This window comes from Biomphalaria glabrata, chromosome 4 (genome assembly GCF_947242115.1).
Source record: "Biomphalaria glabrata chromosome 4, xgBioGlab47.1, whole genome shotgun sequence".
Taxonomy (NCBI): domain Eukaryota; kingdom Metazoa; phylum Mollusca; class Gastropoda; family Planorbidae; genus Biomphalaria; species Biomphalaria glabrata.
The window spans coordinates 54,575,519-54,595,043 of NC_074714.1; the positions used below are offsets into that span (position 1 = coordinate 54,575,519).

At 38.3% G+C, this 19,525-nt stretch overlaps 1 protein-coding gene across 5 annotated transcripts in view; it reads right to left on the reverse strand.

Annotated features, from left to right (window-relative positions):
* LOC106050835 (uncharacterized) overlaps positions 1-19,525 on the reverse strand; it is a 47,835-nt gene that overhangs the window by 4,685 nt on the left and 23,625 nt on the right. For 3 of the 5 annotated variants that reach the window (XM_056027843.1, XM_056027842.1, XM_056027844.1), the window contains exons 3-11: positions 19,339-19,381; positions 16,509-16,691; positions 15,120-15,229; positions 11,490-11,637; positions 8,941-9,125; positions 6,944-7,015; positions 5,243-5,396; positions 2,871-3,311; positions 885-1,208 (exon numbers count right to left, since the gene is read on the reverse strand). In XM_056027843.1, coding sequence (XP_055883818.1) covers positions 885-1,208; positions 2,871-3,311; positions 5,243-5,396; positions 6,944-7,015; positions 8,941-9,125; positions 11,490-11,637; positions 15,120-15,229; positions 16,509-16,691; positions 19,339-19,381 — 1,660 coding nt within the window. The remainder of the gene's footprint in view (positions 1-884; positions 1,209-2,870; positions 3,312-5,242; positions 5,397-6,943; positions 7,016-8,940; positions 9,126-11,489; positions 11,638-15,119; positions 15,230-16,508; positions 16,692-19,338; positions 19,382-19,525) is intronic. The other 2 variants (XM_056027845.1, XM_056027846.1) reach the window with 2 other exon arrangements.

A 19,525-nucleotide genomic window follows, 5' to 3' on the forward strand; every position in this document is an offset into this window, starting at 1 on the left:
TATGTCTATGGTCTAAGCTCATTCTCTTGTAGTAGAAATGTATTTTTTTTTATTATTTAGTGATTTTGTAATAGAACTCCCTTATACCTTTTTTAGAATCGTGAATTTATCCTGAAAAATTCCCAATACTAAAACGTTATTCACAGTAACTAGCTCATTGTTTACTAACTTGATGTTACATTTTCACTCTTCAGCGTTCAATAAGTGTACGAAACATTATTGTGTTCTAAAAATGTATAGCCCAGTTCAGTGTTGCCCAACCTAATTTAATCTGCGGGCCATTTTAATTTCCAACACTGGTGTCGGAGGCCACACGATGGAAAAGATATAAAAACTTATTGAAATTGACCTGAAACTGTTTTATTTTAAACCCGGGGATCTAGTACTTACATTGAATTATTGAGATATTTAAATTTTCTCTTTACACTACTGTTGTTTTTTAAACAGCCTCAGACTTTCTTTATAAAAACAAACATGTTGGGCCCTAGCTATGGTATCATGTTCTACAAAAAAAGTAAAGATCCGTTCACTTTTTCTAGTAGATTCTGTAGTCCTATTTCACGAACGCACACACGTTAAAAGCGTTGGTAATAATCCTTTTGACAAAGGGCCCTAACTAAGGTAAAGATACGTAACGTTTTGAACATTTGGGGGGGGGGGGGGGAGAAGATTTTCTATATTTTGTGCCGACGTTTCGGCGGGCCGGATGAAACCACGTCGCGTGTCGGATCTGGCCCGCGGGCCGTATTTTGAGCATCACTGGCCTAGTTTATCAACACTTCCTTATCCTGTACACCGGATACACCACAAAAGTTGCTATTTATAGATTCGCCTCCGTTAAACAAACGTTCTAAAACGAGTAGACGAACAGATGCATATTTTACCTTGATCGTGCAGAGTGATCGCCAGAGCTTGATCATTCAGTTGGTGGGACATAATAGGGTCATAGTACAGACTGTGAGATAGAACTGTATCATTTAGATTTGGTGTCAGGACTGATTCGTACTGATGTGTTGGAAGAACCGATTCGTTTTGATCGGCTGACAGAACCGGTTCATATGTACTGGGCGACAGAGTTGATTCGATCGGACAAGGAGGCAGAACTGATTCCTTCGGATCGGGTGAAAGAACTGGTCCGTTTAGATATTTTGGCATAAGTGGTTCTTTAACGCAGAGTGTCAGGGCTGGCTTGCTCAGAGCAAAGCTACCTGATGGTTCAAATAATAATGATAATTTAATTTACATAGCAGTGTTAACATGATGTAGGCTCACGGCGCTATGATAACATAACAGACAGAGACACGAGAGTTTAAAAGATAAACTTGTACTATAAATACATTTTGTAACGATAGGTCTTGATGCTATACATGAGTGTAGTCAAGCATTGTTTGTCTAAGTTTAATGGGGGAGTGAATTCCAAAACCTTGGTCCATTCATTGAAAAAGCCCGAAAACCTTAACTTTTGAGGGATAAATGTGGACAATAAGAAGCATTGAGTCTATGGAGCGCAGGGCTCTCTGCGGGACATATAGTGAAATGAGTTCAGTGGTATAAAAGTCACCACAGAGATTAAATAGCATTACATTGAATTGTTGACGTATGGTACTATCCATAATGTAAGTTATCTCTCCTGGCGGATTAGGAAAACTGTGTTTATTAATTTAAAATGGTTAAAGAACCTTTGCATACATTTGTTAGACTGGATTTTAGTTTGTGTATTTCTACTCCTATTTATGTTTAAGAGTTTATTGACAGAATAAAGAAGAAGGAAAACATTAAAAATACTTTTTTTCAAAGGCGATGCCATCTTTATACAACATATAGAGCAGCGTTTCTCAACCTTTTAAGCTCGGCGACCCCTTTTTACAACCCCACACTCTGCCGCGACCCCCCCCCCCGGACACATACATACAGCAATAGAAGAGTAGGCAATAACAATCCATATTTTCGATGGTCTTAAGCGACCCCTGGCAAATGGTCAATCGACCCCAAGGGGGTCGCGAACCACAGGTTGAGAACCCCTGCTATAGAGCGATTGTTTTTCTCTTAATAACTAATGAATGCTAGACTAAAAAACAATGGACCATTTTTTACCCCCCTTCCCACCAAATGTATAGATCTACTACACTTTATAATATTCCAATGATAGGCTTTTAGATCTAGACCTACATGACATTGCGCAAAATTTTACTGAACATTAAATTTATTAAAACTATTGAATCAATAATATCCTACATTCGGAAATTTCCGAACGCGATAATCCTTTCAAAATCGAAGTTAGACCTAGATCACGTTCTCATGCCAAATTTAAATTTCTTTTTAATTTGAACAAATATAACGGTCAAGCTAGAGTTTTCCCCGTGTTTCCAACGAGCTAGTCATTTTTTTTCTTCCCGATATACATCAACTGTTAAATTTCTAGGAAAACCGTTGGAGCCATTTTTGAGATCCGAGTCCAGGTTCAAGCCTCCAGGTTCCTCAAAGTTCTGACTTGAATAGAATAAAAATGAAACTAAAGTTTTCTCTTTCAGACCTTCCGATCTATATTGCAGATGATGTTAAGCTCATCTGATTTTTGGCCTACGGTTGACGAGCAGGGTGTTATGCGGCCAGCACAACGACCAACCACTTTTACTTTCCCCAACTAAAGTCAGGCACCCATTAGAGTTGGGTGGACTCAAAGGCGCGCCAAAAAATCCCGACATTCAAAATCCCAGTCTTCACTGAGATTCGAACCCGGGACCTCAGGTTCGGAAGCCAAGCGCTTAACCATTCGACCACCGCGCCCCTTGACTTGAATAGAGGCATTGTAAAAAAAAAACAAAACATTTTTCTTATTTGAACTGCACAGATTTCAACAGTTAACTTACTTGTATTCAAGCATGTGATGCTATTCGTTCTTTTAAGTCTCAAAATGAGTGCAATAGTTGTTACGAGAGCCACTACTGTAATGGAAGCAATTAACCACTTCAGAGTCACGCTGGCATCATTATTCTTCACTTTAGATGGGTCGGAGGTTGAACTGATTGTGAGTGTGTTTACGGCACCACGTTCTCTGGGTATTTCTGCAGTCATGTTATTGGTGGTAATGGAGAAGGTCGATTCAGTCATCATCATTGTTCGAGCCTCATTTGTAATTGAACGCAAGGTCGAAACGTTTGTTCTTGAGCCAGCAGCTGGGTCATAGTCACGTGTGTAGGATGGTGCTACAGCAAGAACATTTTGATTTGATGTTGTAGCAGGAGTGGTATTAATTGCGTACGATGCTGTTGGGAAGGCTGTTGTGGTAGAAACTGTTTCTGTTCTTGAATCTTTGAAAAAAAAAAACAAAAAAAAAAAAAACACAAAAAGGCACGTTAATAATAATAATGTTATTTATAAAGCGTTTTTAACCCTTAAAATGCGTGTGGTAAATTAGCCTCTAAACATCAGAATTATAATTCCATTTGGCATGCACTCATTGTAAAACGGCTCAGCACTTTAAGGGTTAACAAACACAATTTTGGCTCAAGGCGCTGTAATAACATTACAAACACAAACACGACAATGGAAATCAAAAACTAATCTAAAAAAGTTTTAAACAAGTAGGTCTTAATGTTCTTCTTAAAAGTGGTGCAGCATGTTGTCTGTCTGAGATCAATGGGGAGTGAGTTCCAAACCTTTGGTCCGTGCACTGAAAACGCCCGCAGACCGTAGCTTTTGAGGGAGAAACGTGGCACCACTAAAAGCGTTGAGTCCATAGAGCGCAGTGTTCTCTGGGGGACATAGGAAGTGATCAGTTCTCTAAGGTAAAAGGGCACGTTGGGACATTAGAGCTAATGACTACGTAACTTGAGCCTCGTAATAAAAAAAAACACACAAAGCTTAAACGGTAGTGCTGCATGGGAGTGTAGTGGCTGAGTGGTAAAGTACTCGTCACTGAGAGATCTCGAGTTCAAATCTCGGTGAAGATTGAGATTTTGAGTTTCAAGAATTTTAGGGACGCCCCTGAGCTCAGATAACTCTACTCTGTACCTGAATTAGTTGGTGAAAGTAAAGGCACCCTGTACCTAAAATTAGTTGGTGAAAGTAAAGGCCCCCTGTACCTAACATTAGTTGGTGAAAGTAAAGGCAGTTGCTAGTTGTGCTGGCTATATGGTATCCACGTTAACCACTCGCCGAATACGCCTATGAAAGAAGAGATTATTGCCGAGGAAAAGTAACTACATTTTATTCCCCTTATTAAGCTATCATGGGAAAGGCTTCGGGAGTCAACCCTGAGGAAAAATCAGGAGCTGGCGACCCTAAGGCAGTTCGCAGCACCCAGTGCTACACTCTGGCAGAACCTGCGACGCCGCTGACCCCAAACTGACCCCAAACTGAATCGGCACTGCCGTTCCTTTGGATACATCAGCTGCGTGGAGTGGGGGGGGGGAACTGATGAGTGGACGACATCGTTCCGACCACATTATGCCCAGGCATTCATCTCATTTCCATGAGATGATCCATAGTCGCTTCGCGACCGAAGGAGGCCATGTTTTTAAAGTCTGTACTCCTATCACCAGAAGCCATAGAAACTCGTAAAGATAAGCGACCATTGATGTACTTAATCATGATAGTTCGAAGAGATGTTTTTCATTGATAGTCCACGAACATGTCTCAATGTCTCCTCCTGATTACGTCCCTTTTTACAACATTATAAATATCTAGCGGTTGAAGGTCGTTTTAAATGTGTAATGACTGACTGTTCATCTGACACATTGTTTTCAAATATGTTCTATGCTCTGTTCTGATGATAGCTATTTAGCTCTAGACTTAGTACACGCTGAGTAAAATGTTCATGAACATAAATTTTTTAAAATTCTTGAATGAAAAGGGCCCACATGCTGAAATACCCGTTTGAGTTTTTTTCTAGCTCTGTGGTCAAATTCAATTTTTCTTTTTATAGTTTGAAAATAAAAATTACGTTAGAACTAAAGTTTTCCCAGTGTGACCAACGAGCATGTAATTCTTTTTCCCAATGATATATACCAACTTTTAAGGAAAATCGTTAGAGCCGTTTTCAAGATCCGTGTCCACCCAGGTTTTTGAGCCAAACCCAGAAGGTTTGTTTTCACGAAAGTACGAGTTGAACGCGAGAAATATTAATTTCAAATTCTGCCAGATTTTTCAAACACTTCCGGTTGATATTCATTAAGAAGTGTACAATTTCAAAGTGGCAAATCAAGATGTGTGACCATTGGTAGTTTAGTTTCTTACTTACTAGCACTGCCCACGTAGATCCACGCTGTCATTATTCCATCACACGCGTTCTCACAACATCTGCCTTGGCGACATCCTGGGCCAAATCTATTTCTATTGTACTTCCAGCAAAGACACTTTCCACCAAGACCACCGAACTCTTCTTTGGCCTGAACCTGTATTCAAAGACACTATTTCTTTGAAACCTAGATATCTTATCTAAACTTAGATGAACACAAATAATAAACCATAGATAAACATAGATAATAAACAGCGTGGTCGAGAGGCCAAGTGCGCTTGAACTTGGCTTGGCTTGGCTACCTAGAAGGGGGCTCGAGGTTCGACACCCGACTCGGGCAGAGTTCGTTTACTGAGCGCCTAAAGGCAGCACGGAAAACCAACTCCTAGATACCCCCTCCCCTCCACTGGTCCACAAATGAGATTGGACCAAAAGCGCTCTGAGCATGCTATAAGCATGAAAGTAGCGCTATATAAAATCTATAATAATAATAATAAACATAGCTAATAGACATCGATAAACACAAATAATAATAATATTTGTGGGTTAAGTACTGCATTGCCATCAGCCTGCGCAGAGTATTTTTAAAGTGATAATTGGCTCGCGCAGACCTATACCACTCTTTAAACTAAATGCAGTTCACAATAGCACAGAAGTCTGAGACGGCTGTGAACCACAGATAACCGTAGGTGTTATATCGGAGATTCCGTCTCCTAGACTGGCTGCTGACCAAAGCTATAGACTCACTATAGATCCCAGTCTGCCCCAATGGCCGAATGGCCGACTTGGTTCTACATCTAGATCTAGTCCTAGAGTTAGTGAATACTAGTAAATCTAGATAAACAGGATTTTGTGATTTTACCATCACAAAAGAGATACAAGACACCGATAGCAAAGACAAACAGACACAAACACTCTTTTGTTCCCCTGGCAATCAAATCATTAAATAAGAACAATCTGGTATAAACTTTGTCACATGTAAATTATGAGTGAGTCTGGTGTGAATGTACACTTTGGTTTCTTATAGTTATAATGTTTTTTGTTTGGTGTAATGCACAAATTGTAAGACAAATTTCCATACGGATAATAAAGATTATTATTAATAATAGACATATATAAACATAGATAATAGACATAGATAAACATAGATAATTGACCTAGATTTACAATTGTGGATAATTGGAAAAGCTAAATTATACGAGGTTATTTATAAAGGCCTCGGGGGACACATTTGAGCCCAAAAGAAAATCCACCGCCGAGGACAGATGTAGGCGGCGAAACGAAAGATCGACCACCGGCGGACAATGGTCACGTGGTGGTTATGCCTACGCTGGATGTGGCAAAATATGTAGGTCGCCTCTGGGACTGCATTCCCACGTGAAATACTGCATTCCTCATTAATCTTCGGACTTGAAGACAAGCCTTAATATTATTATTAATTGTTTTTGTTTGTTTGACATGTTTCGGATGTTCCTTCAGAGTTGGAGATAATTACTTCCTAGTCCAAGCCTCCCGCAGGACGACGGGGGATGGGAGCGGGCAGAGTTTGAACCCGGGACCATCGATAAACCTGAATGACAGTCCAGCGTGCAAACCAGGCACCCATCCTTGCTTTGACTGATTTACTTTGGCAAATAAAACAGGAGGGGATAAATGTTAAATACAGAATTACAAAATCATTTACTGATTTAAATCACCACTGACCTTGACTCTATATGAATCACTCGTCAGATTTGTGAATTGAACTCTACCTTCTGGTTCAGAGGCTGAAAAATACTAAGATCATTATAAAAGAATTAGTCTTTTGTTCTGTCGTGTTACTATTAAACCTGCGTTAAACAATATTGATTTTTACTGAATGAATCAAGATAACTAATAATAATAACAATAATCTTTATTATCCATAAGGAAATTTGTCTTACAATTTGTGCATTACACCAAACAAAACATTATAATTATAGAAAACCAAAATATACATTCACACCAGACTCACTGATAATTTACATGCGAAAAATTCATATCAGATTGTTTCTATTTAATGATTTGATTGCCAGGGGAACAAAAGAGTGTTTGTGTCTGTTTGTCTTTGCTAACGGTGTCTTGTATCTCTTCTGTGATGGTAAAATCACAAAATCCTGACCCCAAATGGTGATTTTTTTTATTTCTAGAATTTGATATTGATACTTGATATTGATGGTGTATATGACAATATTGAAGATTTTCACCATAAGTAGGCCTATACAATGTCAAGGACGCTAAATTAAGATATACTGTTGTCTACTAAAAAGTTATATACAAAAAAATTCAGCTAAATTTTTACATTACAATGCTATCTGCTGAAGACTGTGTCCTAGATGCCTGCTCTGAAAATGATTCAGCATGTTCAGACTTCAGCCTCACTTTTAAAAAGTCTTACATCTGCCTGCTCCAGGGAGACTACTCGGATCCAAGCATCAAGATAAATAGACAGGAAATAAATACAGAGCACAGATTTATCTACCTTGGCAGCACATATCGATTATGAATGAAATCGACATACGTATCGCCAAGGCCAGTGCATCCTATGGCAAAATGTCTAAACATGTTTGGAAGAGACGAGGTATCACCACAAACAAAGATCTAGGGGTCTGTCGAGCTGCCATTCTCACCATTGCTCTAAGCCAGCAGTTCTCAACCTTTTATGCTCGGCGACCCCTATTTACAACCTCCCCCCCCCACTCTGTTGCGACCCCTCCCCCACACACATATGCAACAATAGAAGAATAGACAAAAACAATCCATATTTTCGATGGTCTTAGGCGACCCCTGGCAAATCGTCAATCGACCCCCAAGGGGGTCGCGACCCACAGGCTGAGAACCCCTGCTCTAAGCCTCAGAAACGTGGGACAGTAATATAGAAAACATGCAAAAAAAAAAAACACAAAAAAAAAACAACAACAACAAAAAACAACAACAACAACACCGAATGGCATTTGGCAAGAAAAAATACATGATACTGAAATCCTTCGAAGAGCGGGCCTGCAAAGCATCCACACAATCCTGATGCAGTCCCAGCTGCAATGGGCAGGAAACATCTGCAGAATGGAAGACCGCCGCATCCCTAAACGGCTTCCGTATGGCCAATTAAGGAAAGCGCTCACAAGGTGGACACCGACAAAGTTTCTCCGAAAGCCTTCAGCATTTTCCCAGCCACCTGGGAGACAGAAGCACATGGCATCGCGCTGTGAAAACTGGCGCACAAATTGCAATGGACACGAGAAAAGCTCTGGCAGAAGAAAAGCGTCAGAGAAAAAAAAAAGGAAGGTCAACGACACTAGCTCCAGCTGGAATAACCTGCCCAGTGTGCAGCCGAACATTCCGGGCTCACATAGGTCTCGCCAGCCACATGAGGAGGCACAAAACCCCAGTGCAAAAGTCTTTAGCCCCATGGATGACAAAAGTGGTCATCATCGAACCACGATGGACGAACAATGCGTAATGGTTCATATTGGTAGGCCTGTCTATGAAATTATTTTTGTGCTAAAAAAAAAATAAGAGCTTTAAAAAATTGATTCTGCGGTGCTAAAATATGAACATAGCTTATCAACACGAACTATTTTTTTTGTAACACTAGATGTGCCAAAAAAAAGCTAGCTATTTATAGATAGTTAGGTCATGTATGAAAATCTCTAATAGAAACATATCAACTTAAGTGTTATTACTTTTCCCTCGTAAGTTTCCTCTCTGTAATAATTCACTTCCGAGTGAGATTTTTTAAGAAGTTGAACTTTGAACTTTGTAAACCGAAATTCAGGCGGCGACAGTGTAAATTTGACGTCTAGAATTCCAGAGGCGTAAGCTTTGGTAGATATTGAAGGAACCCAGTCAGCGGGGTTACTGCTGAGCACTGAAAAATAAACATCAGTGTTTTTTAATTTACTAACACTTCAATGAGTAAAGTAACTTACAGTGTAGTATAAGGATTAACGTCAAGTCAAGCATAAACATTTTGGTAAGTTATGACGTTACTCGTAAGGCAAATATTTCAATTTACAATCTTTTCCTTTTTATTTTCAAAAAAATTCAATCTAAATATCATCATCTTCGTCGTTCCTTTGCGTTCCTCATGGAACATAGGGCCTCAGTAAAAACACGCCACTCTCCACGGTCTCTTGCTAGTTTTTTAATGGCTTTCCAGCTCTTTCCTGTCCTCTTGGCTTCATCAAGTACACTGTGTCGCCATGTTCTTTTTGGTCTTCCTCTGCGTCTTGTTCCCTGGGGGTTCCACTCTAAGGCCTGTCTACCTCTGTTGCTGGTATCTTTTCTACGGGTGGGACTAATCCATCTCCACTTCCTCTCTAAGATATGCACCTCTACTCTATATTTCCCTGTCCATCCATCTCCCACAATTTGTTTTTTGTTTTGTCATACCAGCATTGTATTTTAAAGAAATTTCTCAGGCACCTGTTGAGGTCTGTACTTTTTGTTGTTGTTGTTGCCTCGGTTGTTCCCCTTTCCAGATCTTCCAGCTTTAGTGTGAAGTAAGCTTCTTTTGTGATCCAGTTCCAAACTAGAAGGAACATGGGTGGTGAAAGAAGACATCCCTGTTGGATTTCTCTTGTGACTAGAAATTCCTCTGACAATAATAATAGTTCTACTGCCTGAAAGTACAATGTACTGTCGTTTTGGTCCAAAATAAATTTATCCACTTAAATGACACTCAAAGAAAGAAAAAAATGCACTCAACGATTTTTCAAAATAAAATCAATGAATATTGTCTGATCTTTTTACGACTATTTCTTTGCCCTCTGGTTTTCCATTAAAAAAAGTCTGTTTTACGAAAAGTAGTGCATCAGTTCTAAGGCTGCTTGCACAATACATGGTTCTGACCGTATGTCAAAAAACAAAAACAAGACGAGTTTTGGCCGTGTAGTTATAGCTTTCACGTTGAACGGGATTGAGCAGGACTGTATCTAGATATTCAAAGCTGTATCTAGATATTCAAAGCTGTATCTAGATATTCAAAGCTGTATCTAGATATTCAAAGCTGTATCTAGATATTCAAAGCTGTATCTAGATATTCAAAGCTGTTTCTAGATATTCAAAGCTGTATCTAGATATTCAAAGCTATATCTAGATATTCAAAGCTGTTTCTAGATATTCAAAGCTGTATCTAGATATTCAAAGCTGTATCTAGATATTCAAAGCTGTTTCTAGATATTCAAAGCTGTATCTAGATATTCAAAGCTGTATCTAGATATTCAAAGCTGTATCTAGATATTCAAAGCTGCATCTAGATATTCGGCACTACGCCTAACAGCAGAGTTTCTTGCCAAGGCTATACGGGAGGACTGATCCTCCCAGCCTTGCCATCAATTGGAGTTCATCTCAAAATAGATATTCCGCATTTTTACAAAACTTTGATTAACTCACTTTGTCTGTATGGAATCTTATACACGTTATTCGTTCCACTTCCCAGTCTACAGCCAAGTTGAAACCTTAGAAAATTATTAATTGCCCCCCCCCCAAACAAAAACATAGAACAAATCGAAAAATTGGCTGATTATTTTCATAAATTTGTCATAATTAAACTATTACGTTTTATGTCGATACAGTACTAGTCAAGGGGAGATAAGCTTTGTTTAGAGAATTAGGTCTTTGCTTGGAAACTTGAGACCAAAGATAACAAAAAAACCCTATAAAACCATTTTATAAGCTCTTGGCTGGCTCCTCTTACCCCTACCTCCCCGTAATGATCCACAGAAGTGATGGTACCGTAGCGCGTTATAGCATGCAAAAAGATGAAATAACGTTCAACAAAAACAATCGGTTAAAACATTTTCAATCTCACAGATTATTATTGTTAAACTAGATCTACTAAAAATGTATTGCATGATTGATTCAGAATGATTGATTCATGTACACTTTATATCAACTTTAAAAAAAAATATTTTTTTTCATATTTTACTTGTTTTTAAATAGCATTTGGTTGTGAATGTTTTTGTAAGATCAATCGTGACCGTATTACTGAAAACAAACTTGAGCAACATCCTGCATTTAGTTACGTAGGCCTCTGAGCTCAAGATGCCAGATTGCCACAGCCGTGATGAGTGGAAACTGTGGCTGTCTTGTCAAACTCCGGGTGGCCATTTTACCTGGACGGTTTAAAGCGAACGCTTCCCTGCTCTTGTTTACATCTTCAGCCGTAGTTGGTTTTTTTTTTTTAATACGATCAAAGCCGTGTATTGTGCAAGCAGCCTGAAGGACTTACTAAAGCGTCTGAATGTGGCGATGGACATCTGAACGCGTCTGCCTTCCTCGTCCTTGGTGGTGGGGTCAGGCGGTGGCAGACTGTACACACTAAACGTGTAGTGGGCGGAGACCAGTCCAGGTAGATGGACGTCATAACTGAGCAGAAGCTGTAGAGTCAAAGACAGACAAGCCAATAAAACATAAGGACCAAAGTCACTAATGGAGTAGCGTAGAACTGATAAAATATAAGAGCCAAAGATATCAATGCAGTAGCGTAGAAGTGATAAAATTTTAGAGCCATAGACATCAATGCTAGCGGGTGGCTGCCTGGTCGTGCGGTATGCGCGCTGGACTGTCGTTCAGACTTGTGGATGGTCCCGGATTCATACCCTGATCGCTGCCATCCCCCGTCGTCCTGTGAAAGGTTTGGACTAGGAAGTAAATAATCTTCCACTCTGAAGGAACATCCGAAACATGTATAACGTTTTTTAGCGGCCCCCGAAAGGGGAATAGACGCTATGAGTTTTGCGTGGTCTGTCTGTCAATCCGTCCGTCCGCCCCATTTAGATCTCGTAAACTAGAAAAGATATTGAGAATCCGACATCATGATATTTTAGACCATTCAAAGTTCTGATGCAACGGCTACTTTTTTCTTTTCTGAAAGCGAAAAATTTAATTATTAAAATCAGCTGTGCAAGAATTTTATCATAAAAACACACCATTTTACAACTATCCACTATTAATAGTAACAAACACGGGAGGCTATTTAGTAAGGGAGATGACTATTTACCATATTTTAAACACATTTATGCAAACGGTTTTAGATTTATTTATTTTTTTGTCAAAAATAAAATATTTTTTTTACCAGTATATTGCTAAGTAAATAAGTTCTGCCATGCTAATTACTACATTTATAAAACAAATGTTTATTTTTTATTTTTAAAGACAAAAAATCTATTTAGTATGCATATAAGTGGAAAATAATTTAAAACATCAATTATTAAGTATTTTCCCATATTATTGCGTGAACTGTCGTGCTGACATCGACGCAGTAGACACTATACCAAAGGAAGAGATTTTAAAAATATTTACTATGAAATTTTTAAATTTTTCTCTTGAGCCTTTGAATACGACATTGACCCTTATAGATCAATTAGATAATCATTATGACATTAGTTAGGCCAGGCTCAATTCATACATCCACTTCACTTCCCCTATCCCTTGGTCTGCTGGACCGTTGGGGCACCACACAAGATCTGTCTTTGTTACAAACAATGCAGTGTCGTGGAACTAATAATGCAGGTTTTAATATTTTTCAATCACGAATATCAGAAGCTGTAAACTACAAACTATCAACATCCACAGCTCTACCGCAGTCCGTACAAAGGAGTCATATCCGGGCTAAAAGTGTTGTTGATAAAACTGTCTTGTTTGGGCCGGCATATTTGCAGCAGGATACGGTGATAGGGGAAAAAATTCTTATGGTGATTTTAATTAATAGTACATTATTAATATTCATGTGTCTTCAAAGAATTGATCGTTTTGAAGATATGGTCCAGTGTGAGCCTGGCCAAAACGTATGTTAATAAATGATGATGTAAATTGATGGTTGATGAAAGGTTAAGCTCTCATTCAAGACCTATCTTATCTTATCTGATATCTTATCTTATATAATACAGACGTTACTTCAAAAAAGAAGATGATTACGTCCTACGCGTCATGCATTTAGTCATGCATATTAACCAATGACTTAAATTCTGCCAAGTCACTGGTTTTCCTGGCAGACTCAGGCAACCCATTCCATGCTCTAATAGCACTAGGGAAGAAGGAGTGTTTGTACAAATTGTTCCTAGCATACGGTACGAGGAATGTGCCTTTATCTTTGTGTCTTTCAGAGTATTTTATTAAATTTTGTTTTTGTATTTGAAGATTATGGTTCAGTGTTTTATGTATCATTGCTACTTTACTTTTGAGCCTTCTGTCCTGAAGGCTTTCTAAATTTAGTGATTTTACTAAAGGTGTTACTCTAGTCAAATGTGAAGATTCATTTGTTATGAATCTCACTGCTCTATTTTGTGTCTGTTCCAGTTTCTTAATGTTTTCTTGAGTTGAGGGGTCCCAAACGGAGGATGCATATTCTATTATTGGCCTAACCAAGGTTAAATAACATTTTAGTTTTATTTTCCTATTTGATTTATAGAAATTTCTTTTAATAAACCCTAATGCTTTGTTTGATTTTTTTTGTAGTTTCATCAATATGTGGATTCCATGACAGTTTTTCATTTATTTTAACACCTAGGTATTTTGCGTTTTTTAGTCTGTGTTACTGGTTTGCCATAAATAAGATAAGTGGAATTAATTTGTTTTAGTTTTTTTGTTACTCTTAACAACTGACATTTTTCTGGGTGGAAAGACATGCTCCAATTTGAATCCCATTTCTGTAATTCATCTATTTCTCTATCGAAGAAACTCTATCCTTTGTTCAAGTGTTAAAAGCACATCTTCTTCTCTTCTCTTATCTTATCTTATATAATACAGACGTTACTTCAAAAAAGAAGATGATTACGTCCTACGCGTCAAGCATTTAGTCATGCATATTAACCAATGACTTAACATAGGCTGTTGCTGTACGGGGTAATATTTAAAGCAGTCCACTGCTTGTGAAAACTGGTTTTAAAGTAGAGCCTACAAGTATTTGAACTAGCTTTTACACACCAGCTACACCAGTTGATTTGACCCCAGGCAATTAATTGTTAATTTTTGGACAGAACTTCCAATAAACGCATTTTAACGATCTCTTATTATATATATATATATATAGTTCGTCCGTCGTGGTTCGATGATGGCCACTTTGTCTGAGCATGCTCTGGAGCAGTCACTGTAAATCTCTTAACATAACAACAGGCACACAAGCTTTCGGCCCATGAATGCCAACTCTGTGCTCCACACTACATTTATTTGACATTTTATTTTCTCTTAAAAAAAAAAAAAAAAAAGGAAAAATCAATTTATTTTTCTGTAATCGTTTAATGACCCCCTTTCGAATGCCCGCCCCCCGCCTTCATTCTATTATTTTAGCCTGTGAATTAATGATCACATACATATAGGCCTATAAAAAAAACACAAACTCCAATCCTAAAAACACATTTGGTAACCGAACAGAACTTAGATAATACTTTCCATTCAAACAATAAGTGTTCTATTTATTTCGACTGTGTAGGACACATGAAACTACAAGGGAAATTTAAATAAGATTCTATAAAATACGGAAGTCTTGTTTTTTATTTTTTTATTTAGATTCATAGATAGACTGTGGTCTTTTGGGGAAATACCAAAAATTAAACACAAAGGTTTAATAGCTTGCGATTTTTCGCGACTTGCGGCGTTAAGACGCGGAATTTACCAACACCGTTTCTTAGCGAGCATAAAAAAAGGGTAAAAGGAACATTTGTCTGAAATTTCACGTCAATCCGTTCCTTTGTTTCTTTTCTACGAGTCGGACGTTCCTGATAATTACTTCTTAGTCCAAACGTCCTGGAGGAAGACATGGGGTGTCTTAAAATTCTGTATAAATCGCCTCACCAGAATTCAGCTTGACATTCCAGACCCAAACCAAAAGTGTGAGCAAAGAGGTTAAACTGCTGTTTACCTTGTTCATCTGTCGCGGGCTTGTAGAGTTAAATGAAAACATTCGACATTCTTTGCTGTAGTCAGTCTCGTACAGCAGCAAATAGCCTCGTAGGTCATATCTGGACTTTTCTGTGAAACATGGACAAATACATAATAGCCTCGTAGGTCATATCTGGACTTTTCTGTGAAACATGGACAAATACATAATAGCCTCGTAGGTCATATCTGGACTTTTCTGTCAAAAAAATGGACAAATACATAATAGCCTCGTAGGTCATATCTGGACTTTTCTATGAAACATGGACAAATACATAACAAAACATGGACTCTTGTGGATGTTACGCGTTTTTCTATCAAAACTGAACTGCCCTGGTCACGCCCTGGTGCCTTTTCAACACATTAGCCAAAGGTTATATATATAAAATGGACCTCATCCACCAATCGTAAACAAACAACATTTAGCCACGTGATTCTATATATATCTTCTATACAAATTACGTAATCCATAGTGGCTGTCACGTGATGCGTATTTTTCCATTGTTTTATCGATATTATGACGTGGCTAAATGTGTTTATTATTTACGATTGGTGGATGAGGTCCATATTCAAACAATTCATGACAGGGCGTGAAATTAAAATAAAGGTTTGTTTCTCTGTGTAACTCTCGCGCATTGGAGTTGGAAGAACTAATTCTAGGGTGCCTCATCATATTAACCACAGAAATGGCGAAGGGAAATAACTAAACAATAACTAAACAATCTTTTAGGTAAATGTGCTAATGTATTGCTTCTTTCGATCTGCCAACACCCCCCCCCCATCCACCTCCTCTCATATAGAGTAATGACATCATTAATGACATCGACTAAAATCTACAAAGTAGTCTTTGAAACCTGCCTGATCATTTCCATGTGTTTCGATCTATAACCAGCTAAAAATAATGTTGATTACTATTGGCGAGTTCGCAAAAAAAAAAAGGGGGTGTAAAATCATTTGAATAAAGCGTTTTATAGCAAACGTCAAAATATTTCAAATTTTATGAAGAATGGAAATGTCACGGCGCATCCCCCCCCCCCCCGCCCCCGATCACCCAGCCTTAGACTGATCTATATTTCAGCACCTCCACAGCTATAATGGACCTCATTCACCAATCGTAAACAAACAGCATTTAGCCGCGTGGTAACAATGAAAACAACTGTCACGTGACAGCCTGTGTGTATTACGTAATTAGCATAGAAGAGATAGAGAACCACGCGGCTAAATGTTGTTTATTTACAACTAGGGACGGTGTCCGTTAAGTAGGCCTAATTGAGAGTTCACATATTGGCCTATGTTTTTTTTTTTTTAACTTTCAAACACTTGCATAAAAATCAGACGAATCTGCATGCACTAGATAGCAACACAGACCAACCTGCTTTAGGAGGTTTCCATTCCACTCTGACGAGAGGAGTCTTGTACAGGTTTTCATTGATTTTATAGTCCGCCACCAGACCAACCAGGTTTATAAAAGATGGCGCTTCAATAGCGTGTTCGTCATTCTGGAACTGTGTGGGTAAATCCAATTTGTTGAAGCTTCGAATAAACGAACTGCATTCTGGGAAGTAGTAAATAAAATACGTAATACTAGAGGTGGACACTATTTTGGGTTAGCAGCACACATCGACTTCAGATATAGTAAAGTAGCAATTATACATAAAACACTGAACCATAATCTTCAAATACAAAAACAAAATTTAATAAAATACTCAGAAAGACACAAAGATAAATGCTCATTCTTCGTCCAATATGCTAGGACAAATTTGTACAAATACTCCTTCTTCCCTAGTGCTATTAGAGCAAGGAATGGGTTGCCTGAGCTAGCCAGGAAAACCAGTGACTTGGTGGAGTTTAGGTCATTTGTTAATATGCATGACTAAATACATGACGCATAGGACGTAATCATCTTCTTTTTTGAAGTAACGTCTGTATTAAATAAGATAAGATGAGATAATAAGTCCGCTTAAACAAGATTTCTTTTTAAAATGTACGGTATTAGAAACATGTTGTTCAGTTTGGTAAAACTATGTTTTTATATGCAGAAATAAACTAAATGTGAATGTAACGCAAATGGATCTTGCTATAAGCCAGAATACAGTTTCGGTTGCTCCTTTCGTTTTAGACAGAGACTAGTGGCCACCCTACACGAAATGAGCGTCAGATAACTGCCATTAATTAATATTAATTATTTTGTGCAAGCACAAGCAAAATTAAAACAAACGTAAAATTACGTTATCATGGCATGTTTGGACTTGGAGAATGTTGAGGGTTGGGGGGGGGTAGGAAAACTCGGACAATGGAATGTTGAAAGGGGGGGGGGGTGTAGGAAAACTCAATTGAATGTTGGGGGGGGGGGGGGGTGTAGGAAAACTTGGACAATGGAATGTTGAGGGGTGGGGGTAGGGAGGCTTTCGCGGATTGATGATGAATAAAAAAAAAGTTTACGAATTGGGATGGTCACATTTTGTCATTAACCTTTAATGTATGAGGTCTGAAGAGGAGATTGATAGCCCCGCCGCCCCCCCCCCTTTTGAACGCTCAACTTGTGTATGTATTAGCCAAGAGTTTTATCAAAGCAGTGATATCGGATGTGTTTGTTGTTGGTGGGAGTTTGAGATAATCTCAAAATTAGTCAAGGCCCATCGTAATTAGTTGTGGTTATTAAAATTTGAATATTTTTTAAAGAAATGTTGACTACAAATAAATATATAAAGAGTTACACATGCAAAGAAACAGCTGTGCGCACATTATGTATTAAACATTATTTGTCTCTTCGCCTCAGCTTTTTAAACAATTCTTTTCAAATACTTCTTGACCTCAAGATTTAAATCTCGTCAGAAGTCTCGGAAATGGCCAAAAGTGACACTATTTTCTAAAGATGACAAGTAGGTCAGTGAGAGACTATCACGAAAAGAGTTCAGTCAAGTGGTCAGTTAAGAAAGTGGACTAACACTTCCCTCTGTCTCTCTTCTACATTTTCTCCTGTGGTCATAGGCCCTATGTAACACACCATACACTTAGGCCTACTAGCAATTCCTATCGTAAAATGACAACATCTCAATAAGAATATAGTTTAACAAGGTACATAACTCTGTAAGCGCCAACCATAGACATAAATAAATATACACTGGCCGAAGGAAGTAACTTCATGTAACTTGAAAACATGTATATCTATTGTATTCGGATTTCCGAATTATGAAAAATTGCACGATCTTCATTCTTAGAGATTAAACAAAACTACACTGCCTCCTTATTTACAATATATATAGGTGTGTGGCTGAAATAGATATGAATACTTAACTTTTATACTGCTCATAAATGCTGTATAATAAAATACACAAAATTGCAAGTCACAAATTTTCGTTTCATAAAACTCTTTAATCGGCCAGTCTATATTTATTTATGTCTATGGCGCTAACTTAAAAAAAAAGCCTTATGACCAAACATAAAACGAGTTGGATTTTGAATTCATTAAAGAGATACAAGACGCCGATAGCGAAGACACTAAAACTCTTTTGTTTTCGCCGGCAATCTAATTTCTAAATACAATTCAATTATCTGATTTAAACATGTACATTTTGAATGAGTCTGGTGTGATTATTATTATAATTATTATTATATCAATTAGTTCAAAAGAGGCAGAGTAAAGTATCCCACCTCAAACCTTTGCAGACCTTACGATCTATCGGGCAGATGATCCGTTTCTATGATTGACGGGTGACGAGGGTGTCCAGTGCCCAGCACAAGAAGCGCCTTTATTGCTAGGTACCCATTAGAGTCGGGTGTACTCAAGGGCGTCCTAAAAATCCCGAAATAAAAAAAAAATCTCACAGAGAATCGAACCCTAGGCCTTCGGCTCGGAAGCCAAGGGCTTTACCACTTAATCCCCCCCCCCCCAATGGTGCATAAGTGGTGTAAGCGTTCGGTACAATAGAATGCTAGAACCTTTTTTCACTTTAAACTCGATTACTCCATACAAATTATGAACTATCAAATTTCCCTGCAGGGTTGGTGGGTAGCGTTCGAACCAGGTACCATCTTTATTTTAAGTACCATGAGTTTTTAAGACCTTACACGGAAGCAGCGTCCCGCACCTCCTAGTGACGGAATTGAACGGGAGTTGGTTACTCCGAAGGCCTAAACCAGAAGCCAATAGATCTAAGGAAGTAGACCAGGAGGCTATACTATAAAAATACAATATTTACCTGAGGAATTAAATTCAGCGATACATAGTTCAGTGCTGTTGATCTGCGGAAAGAAAGTTTCGCACTTTAATGTTTGCTAAATTCTCAATTTAGTAGATATGCTACTTTTAGAGCCTTTTTTTTTTTGGTCAAAATAAAGCCAAATAGAAATAGCTGGGTTTTAATGTATACGAAGAACTTGATAAGA